This window comes from Bubalus bubalis, chromosome 16 (assembly GCF_019923935.1).
Source record: "Bubalus bubalis isolate 160015118507 breed Murrah chromosome 16, NDDB_SH_1, whole genome shotgun sequence".
Lineage (NCBI taxonomy): Eukaryota > Metazoa > Chordata > Mammalia > Artiodactyla > Bovidae > Bubalus > Bubalus bubalis.
Window position 1 is genome coordinate 4,021,645 of NC_059172.1, and position 8,962 is coordinate 4,030,606.

The 8,962-nt window shown below is 38.7% G+C and overlaps 1 protein-coding gene across 1 annotated transcript; it reads left to right on the forward strand.

Moving 5' to 3' along the window:
- The first annotated feature begins 4,027 nt into the window (after positions 1–4,027).
- LOC102390323 (olfactory receptor 1009) lies at positions 4,028–5,713 on the forward strand. Its single transcript, XM_006080711.4, is given in 2 exon segments — positions 4,028–4,208; positions 4,571–5,713. A coding segment is annotated over 1 exon segment (945 nt). The 5' UTR covers positions 4,028–4,208; positions 4,571–4,585; the 3' UTR covers positions 5,531–5,713.
- The last annotated feature ends 3,249 nt before the right edge of the window (positions 5,714–8,962 follow it).

Below are 8,962 nucleotides of genomic sequence, written 5' to 3' on the forward strand. Positions count from 1 at the left end.
CTTCTTCTGTGACCTTCTTCCTGTTCTCTCCCCGGCATGTGCAGATACATGGGTCAATGAAGTTTTACTTCTCTCTTGGCTGGAGCTCCAGGAGTACTCAGTGGCCGGATCATTTTGGTCTCCTACATTTAGTTGTCATCACTGTCCTGAGGATCCGTCTGCTGACAGGAGGTGGAAAGCCTTCTCCACCTGCTCTTCACACCTGAGTGCTGTCTCCATCCTTTATGGGACACTCTTCTTCATCTATGTACGTTCAAGTTCCAGTTTCTCCATGGATATTAATAAAGTGGTTTTTGTGTTCTACACAAAAACCTGATTCCCATGTTGAACCCACTTCTCTATAGCCTGAGAAACAAGGAAGTAAAAGAATCATTCAGAAAAGAAGTTTCTTATGGGTAAATAAACTGGAACACCATTTATACTACAGATTGAGAGTAATCTGAATGCAAGATGTAACTACATGGGCTGGGTATAGAGGATCTTTATTTTATGTTGAGATTTTGGGTCATTGACAAGTCATACAATGTCTTGGGTTATACTTTTCTCACTTTGTTTTTCTCATTTCTGATTCAGTAGGGATGGATTTTTAGAACTTTTAAACTTAAAAGAGTAGATTATTGAATCCCAAGACTTAAAAATATTCTTATTCATATAAAAAAATTCTATGACTAGGATATCAGAAGTTCTTTGTTAAGTCCTGAGTAAATGTTGTAATCATAGCAGTGACTTAGCAGTACTTTCGTTTTCCTTACAGTGTGTTGAGATCTCTCGTTGTCTGTAATCTTGACCTTGACTCTTTAAACATAGACTGTTAAAAAATGTATTAAGGTCAAAAGCTTAAAGCTTTCAATTATAAGATAAATATGTTCTGGGGCTGTAAAATATAGCACAGTTTCTATAGCTAACAACACTGTATTTTATATTTGTAAGTTGCTGAGAGAGGAGATTTTTTAAAATTTTATTTTATTATTTAACTTTACAATATTGTATTGGTTTTGCCATATGTGAACATGAATCCACCACAGGTATACACGTGTTCCCCATCCTGAACCTTCCTCCCTCCTCCCTCCCCGTATCATCCCTCTGGGTCATCCCAGTGCACCAGCCCCAGGCATCCAGTATCGTGCATCAAACCTGGACTGGCGACTCGTTTCATACGTGATATTATACATGTTTCAATGCCATTCTCCCAAATCATCCCATCCTCTCCCTCTCCCACAGAGCCCAAAAGACTGTTCCTTTAATCATTCTCATCATGAGAAATGAAATTTAGAACTCTGTTAGGTGATTGATAAGCTAATTGGGGTAATCATTTTGCAATATACACAAATATTGAATCATTATTGTGTATACCTTGGACTAATAAAATATTATGTTAATTATATATCAATAAACCCGAAGAAAGTGAGATATTCAGAAACTATGTAGCCATAGCACTCTCTAATATTACCTTCATGTTTAGCATAGATTTATTCCCAAGGCCTTTTATATCCTCTATACTCTTTAGTCATAGTAATAACTTATTGGGATTTTGCTGCTGTAATCATATGCTTTGTGCATATGAAGTACAGAATGCCTCCATGTTCTTTAATAAAGTATTAGCTATTATTGTTATTATTTATTGATCTTTGTGACATAGGCAGGATATTAGTTCTATATTTACAGATAATGCACCAACAGCCATGAAGAGTCAATGCATTACCTGTGACTTCATAATTCGGTCTCATACTTTTATTTTCTCCAGTTACGATATTCCTTCAGCCATATTTTTGTGTTCTATTTTCTGGAACATGGCAACAAATGCAAAAAATGGGGGAATAAATGATGTTTTTGTACTAGTATAAGATTTATTGAGATCTACACTTTGTCATCCTTAAAGACTTTCTTTAAAATGTATTTAAACTTTAATTTAAAAAATTAAAGAACAACAAAAATGCATTTAATTTTAGTTCAGTAACTTTGAAGGATAAAAGTAGTTAGTAATACCCTAGAATTTTTGTTTTATGTATTTTTCATCATGTTTTCTGCCAGTTTTGGTGACTATGTGGGTTAATTACATGGCAGTATATGTTAGAACTGGACATGGAAAAACAGACTGGTTCCAAATAGGAAAAGGAGTACATCAAGGCTGTATATTGTCACCTTGCTTATTTAACTTATATGCAGAGTACATCATGAGAAATGCTGGGCTGGAAGCACAAGCTGGATCAAGATTGCCAGGAGAAATATCAATAACCTCAGATATGCAGATGACACCACCTTTATGGCAGAAAGTGAAGAGGAACTAAAAAAATCTTGATGAAGGTGATAGAGGAGAGTGAAAAAGTTGGCTTAAAGCTCAACATTCAGAAAACAAAGATCATGGCATCTGGTCCCATCACTTCATGGGAAATAGATGGGGAAACAGTGGAAACAGTGTCAGACTTTATTTTTTTTGGGCTCCCAAATCACTGCAGGTGGTGACTGCAGCCATGAAATTAAAAGACACTTACTCCTTGGAAGGAAAGTTATGACCAACCTAGATAGCATATTCAAAATCAGAGACATTACTTTGCCAACAAAGGTTCGTCTAGTCAAGGCTATGGTTTTTCCAGGGGTCGTGTATGGATGTGAGAGTTGGATTGTGAAGAAAGCTGAGCACCGAAGAATTGATGCTTTTGAAGTGTGGTGTTGGAGAAGACTCTTGAGAGTCCCTTGGACTGCAAGGAGATCCAATCAGTCCATTCTAAAGGACATCAGCCCTGAGTGTTCTTTGGAAGGAATGATGCTAAAGCTGAAACTCCAGTACTTTGGCCACCTGATGCGAAGAGTTGACTCATTGGAAAAGACTCTGATGCCGGGAGGGATTGGGGGCAGGAGGAGAAGGGGACGACAGAGGATGAGATGGCTGGATGGCATCACTGACTCAATGGATGTGAGTTTGAGTGAACTCTGGGAGTTGATGATGGACAGGGAGCCCTGGCGTGCTGCAATTCATGGGGTAGCAAAGAATCAGACACAACTGAGCTACTGAACTGAACTGACTGATACTGAGGAGAGAAAAGATTTGAAAAAATGGTATTGGATCCATGGGATCTGCATGGGAAAAAAGTGATCATTTACTCTTACCTCACAGCACATACTAAGGTCATCTCAAGATGATTTGGAGATCAAAATGTGAAAGGCAAGGGATTAAAACATTTAGAAAATAATACAGGAGAGGATCTCTGTGATATGTGGTTGCAAATTAAAAAAAATAAGGTACAAAAATACTAAACATGAAAGAAAATATTGATTCCCTAAACCACATTAAAATTGAGACCATAGGCTTGCCTTTAAGAGCATAAACATGTAAGGCACACCAAGGAAAGATGTATTTACAGTGAATATAGCTGGTATACCTGAAATACATGAATAATTACCATATATTTTTTAAACAAGTCAGGCAATCTAGTGAAAAAATGTGGGCCAACACTTGAATAACTATTGATTATGTAAATGTCCTTTAAATATTGCAAAGTTGCTCAATCTCACTAGAAATCGGCAAAATGGCTGGTAAAGCTCCAATGCAGCATTATATTTGCCTTTGTCAGTGAAACATCTCTCAATTTCTCATGGAAAAACCTGTATATACAGTAGAAATTCTTCATACCTTTTGATTTTCAGTGTTTTTTTTTTTGTCCGTATTGGAAAAAGACACTAATTAAAATGATCACAATGTCAAATAAGGTATTCTGTGGAAAATTCTCTATGAACTTTAGATAAACAGTTCCAGAAATTGTGTCATCATTACTCTGAAGTTTACTCTGTAAATACCTAAAGAAGGAGGTAAGAAAAGGAGTCAAACACAGAAAACAAATATTTTGATCCCAGAGGATTTTTAAAAGCATTTAGAGGCAGCAATACGTTTTAATTTACTTTCCTCTTAATAAAATTCCCAAGGTATGGCATACTTTAGGGAAACAAATTCTCCCAGAACAAAAAATGATGTAATTACTTCTTAAAACCTTAATTCACGTGGAGATTTTTTTTTTTTTTTTTTCAGAGTGGAATCTTCCTATTTCCTTGGGGGAAAATCTAAGAATACAACCAAGTGACTGCTAGACAGTTGGACTTCCTCTCTGTGCAAAGGCACAGGTCTGGGTGGGAAGATGAAATGTGTGCTGAAAAAAGAGCACAGTTTGTACTCCAATGTTAATTCTCTAAAGAAGAAAGGAACTCACTGCCATGTAAGTTTAACTCACTTTTTAAACCTATTTCTGCTTCTCTATATCCTCAAAAGTTCAAGATGAGTTAACTGGATTTATGGGAAAATAAGATTGACCAACATTTAAAATATTTTATAGGTTTTCTAATGTCGAACAAACTCTTAGTTAAACCCTAATTTTCTCTCTAAAACTTTTAAGCCATATTGCTCTTTAGAACTGTATTTGATTTGCTGGCATTTTATTCTAGCTTTTGTATGCCAAGGTTCCCAAACTGAAAACCTGCAATTTCTTTTCTTATGGATAATGTTATGCTTCTAAGTAATTTAAAGCTTTGTGCATGATAAATTTCTTGTTTTTTTTTTTTTTTTTTTTCCTCACTCTAGTGACTGAGCTAACCAATGGCTGGTGAAAACTATACAAGGATCACAGAGTTTATTTTCACAGGCTTTAAGTACCATCCGCACGTGCACGGCTTCCTCTTCTTGCTCTTCCTTCTTTTTTACCTTGTCACCATGACAGGAAACCTGGGCATGATTATCCTCATCCGGATGGATTCCCGCCTGCACACACCGATGTACTTTTTTCTCAGTCACCTGTCCTTTGCGGATGTCTGCTTTTCATCCGTGGTTGGCCCCAAGATGCTGAGAGACTTCTTCGCTGAAAGGAAAGCCATTTCTTTCCTGGGCTGCGCCTTGCAGCAGTGGTCCTTTGGGTTCTTTGTGGCCGTCGGGTGCCTTCTCCTGGCGTCCATGGCTTATGACCGCTATGTGGCCATCTGTAACCCATTGCTGTATTCCGTCATCATGTCCCACAGACTCTGCATACAGCTGGTGGTCGGACCCTATGCTGTTGGATTTCTGAACACCATGACCCACACAACAGCTGCTTTCTGACTTCCCTTTTGTGGTTCCAACATTATCAATCACTTCTTCTGTGACATGTCCCCGCTTCTATCTCTGGTATGTGCTGACACGCGGATCAATAAATTGCTAGTGTTCATCGTGGCTGGAGCTGTACTGGTCGTCAGCAGCCTGACTATATTAATCTCCTATTGTTACATCCTCATCTCTATCCTGAGCATCCACTCTGCTCATGGGAGGCACAGGGCCTTTTCCACGTGCTCTTCCCATCTCACAGCTGTCTCCATCTTGTATGGGACTCTCTTCTTTATCTACGTGAGGCCGGGCGCAGTTTTTTCTCTGGATCTCAATAAAGTGGTGGCAGTGTTCTACACAGCAGTGATTCCCATGTTGAATCCTCTCATCTACAGCTTGAGAAATAAAGAAGTGAAAGCTGCTATGTGCAGGACCATCGCCAGGAGAAAGTTTTGCCTCAAAAGTTAAATTTCCATCTAAAACAGAAAATAGATTAAAAAGTAAAGCTTCCAGACATGGCTAGACTATCTGACCATCATCTAAAGATGCTAAAAAATTTGAAGAATTTGGGAGATGCTATCCTTCCATTCTTCTACATGATTTTTAAAGATTCCCTCAAAATGACCTTATTTTCTAAACTGTTATAAACCCAATTTTAATTTATTTTTTTACATTTTTTAAAATTAAATTTATTTATTTTAATTAGAGGCTGATTACTTTACAATATTACTTGAAAACAAGAGGGTCAAAGTTTGTTAAAATTTGTTGTACCTTCAGTACCATGAGATGCACTATTTCACATTCTTAATGAAAGATTCCCCTCTGCTTTTTTATTCATCTCCTATTTAACAGGGTCTCAGTGAATACAGTGAAGTGAAAGTGATAATCACTCAGTCGTGTCTGACTCTGTGACCCCATCGACTGTAGCCCCCCCAGGCTCCTCTGTCCATGGAATTCTCCAGGCAAGAGTACTGAGCTGGGTGGTCATTCCCTTCTCCAGAGGAACTTCCTGGCCCAGAGATTGAATCTGCATCTCCGGCATTTCAGACAGATTCCTTACAGTCTGAGCCACCAGGGAAGCCCACTTTCTGCTATATTGCCCCTATATTGAATATAGGGTGTGTTCAAATAAAGTGTAGGCAAGGTTCTTAGTGAAGTAACATTGTTATAGTTCTTTTTCAAGGTGGTGTTAAACGTTGCCACGAGGTGGCAGCATCAGCTTATCAATCACAATAAAAGCGTGTTCACATTTCCTTCATTATTTTTTAAGATTTTTTTTTTTTTTTTGGATATGGATCATTTTTAAAGTCTTTATTGAGTTTGTTACAATAATGCTTCTATTTTACGTTATTTTATTATTATTATTATTATTTTTTTTGCCACAAAGCACAAGGCATCTTAGTTCCCCGACCAGGGATGCCTCCTGCATCAGAAGACAAGGTCTGGATACCGGATACCACTGAATACCAGAGAAGTCCCCTCTACTACTTTAATTTACAAAGGATTCCATAGAGTTTCCTGTGTAGCTTGGAACTAGAGAAAATGGAGAGCCTATATCCGGTTAGAAACAAATATAAAATTATCAGAAAATAGATCTCATTGGACTGACTGAGGTTATTGAGCAGAATTTTAATTGCACTTCCCCTTAACTGTTCTTTCCCAAGATACAGTACACTTTGGGGACAGGAAATCTTCAATAAGAACAAGCAGAAAATGATGCAGCTAATTCAGGGGACTTTCAGCTAGTTGACTAAGACTCTGTATGTGTCACAGTGGAGTCTCCCACACTTTCTTTCTGGAAGAAAGTAAAAAGTAAAATCAAATGACTGCTGAAAATTTGGACCCATTCTATGTGTGAAGGTAAGGGAAGAGATGAAAGCTAACCAACTTGATTTGTTTTTACTTTAGTTCTTATTGCCATCTTTAAACAAGAGGGACCCCATTGAAACGTTAAGAACTTCTAAATCATTATTCCTACCTGATTTTTTAGCAAGTTCAGGAGAACATAAATGAAGTAAATTGAAAATAAATTTTATATTTGATTCATGGCCACGATGGCATGATCCTTGTCTTTGATGGTTAAGGAAGGTCTAAGAAGAGATAACCTAGGTAGAGAAAAGTTTAGATTCTGCAACTGGACCAAAATATTATAACATGAGTATAAAATGGGTCAGAGATGCCTTAGCAGCAGGAAAAGGGGAAAAGAAAAGCCCTGAATTCAATTCACATTCCAGTCTGAGCCGTCTGGGTGATTCCTTTCTCCTTGCTGAAAGAAGGTTATTGTGGGCTGTGCTGTTGTTATCCTAAGTGCTCTGAACCCCAGGGAGACCTGTGTTCCTCATCCTGCGTGGTCTCACCTGTTGGAGCACAGTAGTCTATTTTAGGCATCAAGCCACATCGAAAAACTGAGAAATTAAAATGTCATGCAGAAGGCTTGGGCAAGGGCTTCTTTGGTTGCTCAGTGGTAAAGAATCAGTCTGCCAATGCAGGAATCATGGGTTTGATCTCTGACCTGGGAAGATCTAACTTGCTGTGGATCAGCTTAGTGGGTGCTCCACAACTATTGAGCTCGTGGTGGAGTCCACACGCTGCAACCATCGAGCCCATGGGCTGCAACCACTGAGGCCCGAGCACCCTAGAGCTGGTGCTTAACAACAGGAGAAGGACCACAATGAGAAGCCTGAGCACCACAACTAGAGAGGAGCCTCCGCTCGCCGCACCCAGGGAAAAAGCCGCTCAGCCATGAAATCCCAGCACGGCCAGCAATGAATGCTTGAGCAACTCAGGTTCAAGGAGATCAGTTGACTTAACCAAGGCCATTCTTACAGTGCATGAAAAAAGAATACATAGAGGATATAGAGGTGGGCTAATTCAGGCTCTTCTCATGGTTTCTTCCATGTACTGTTTCCATAAAGTGATGCTTCAACTCAGCATTCTATTATCCTATGGGCTTCCCGCTAATGACCATTGGCTATAACCTCAAAAAAATAGGAAGCCAAAATGCATTATTGTGTACTCCTATTGCAATGTACAATGTTTAATCTCTTTAAGATGAAAGGATTTATGAAGACACAGGAAACACTGTTACAGTGTGAAAAAAGAAAGATTACAGTCTTTTGACAGGTAAATACTCAATGCCCACTTCTGCCAGTCACTAGAATAGGGAACACGGGTTAAACTTTTATTTTGCTCCTATGTAAAAGGAAACAATGATGTTTAGCTTGCAGGCTTGTTAAAGACAATATGTAAGGCATAAATGCCAATAATTAGTGTGCACTTACTAAGAAGTCAATAAGACTCTGTTAAATGTTTGCACGCATTAACTCATTTAATCCTCACAGCAATTTACAAGGTAGGTGTTACTATTATTACTCCTATTTCACAGGTGAAGAAAAGTAACTTTCCTAGGGTCAGAGCACTTGCAGAGTGTGCACTATGGCTTCAGCTGTAATCCCAAAGTGCACAGCATGTGGCCTGAAACTGAGCAGCGGCTGATTCTTCTCTGCTTGTTTCATTTCACTCTCCTACATCACTTCACCAGGCCTGTACCCACCTGGTGAACTCAGGTAAACTTCACTGAAGTTAGAATTACTGGAAAGTTATTCTGGAATTTTCTCTGCTATCGGTTATGGGAATTTGAGTTTCTAAGCTGTGGTTTTCTCACCCATATATTGATTGATTCCTATGGAGCCTTGTAATATTATAGCTTCAAATCTGATCCTTTGCTCTGGTCTCTATTTCACTATTGTTTCCTTAGCCACAGCATGCACCTAAAAGTCGTATGCTCTCCTAGGGACTAGTTTATTTTTTCCTGTGTCCCCTTTTTGAAGACATGTTTACCAAATATCTCTTCTCTTCTCCAGTGGAATCCAGAGTCTGTCCCCGGCTAATGAAAGTGAC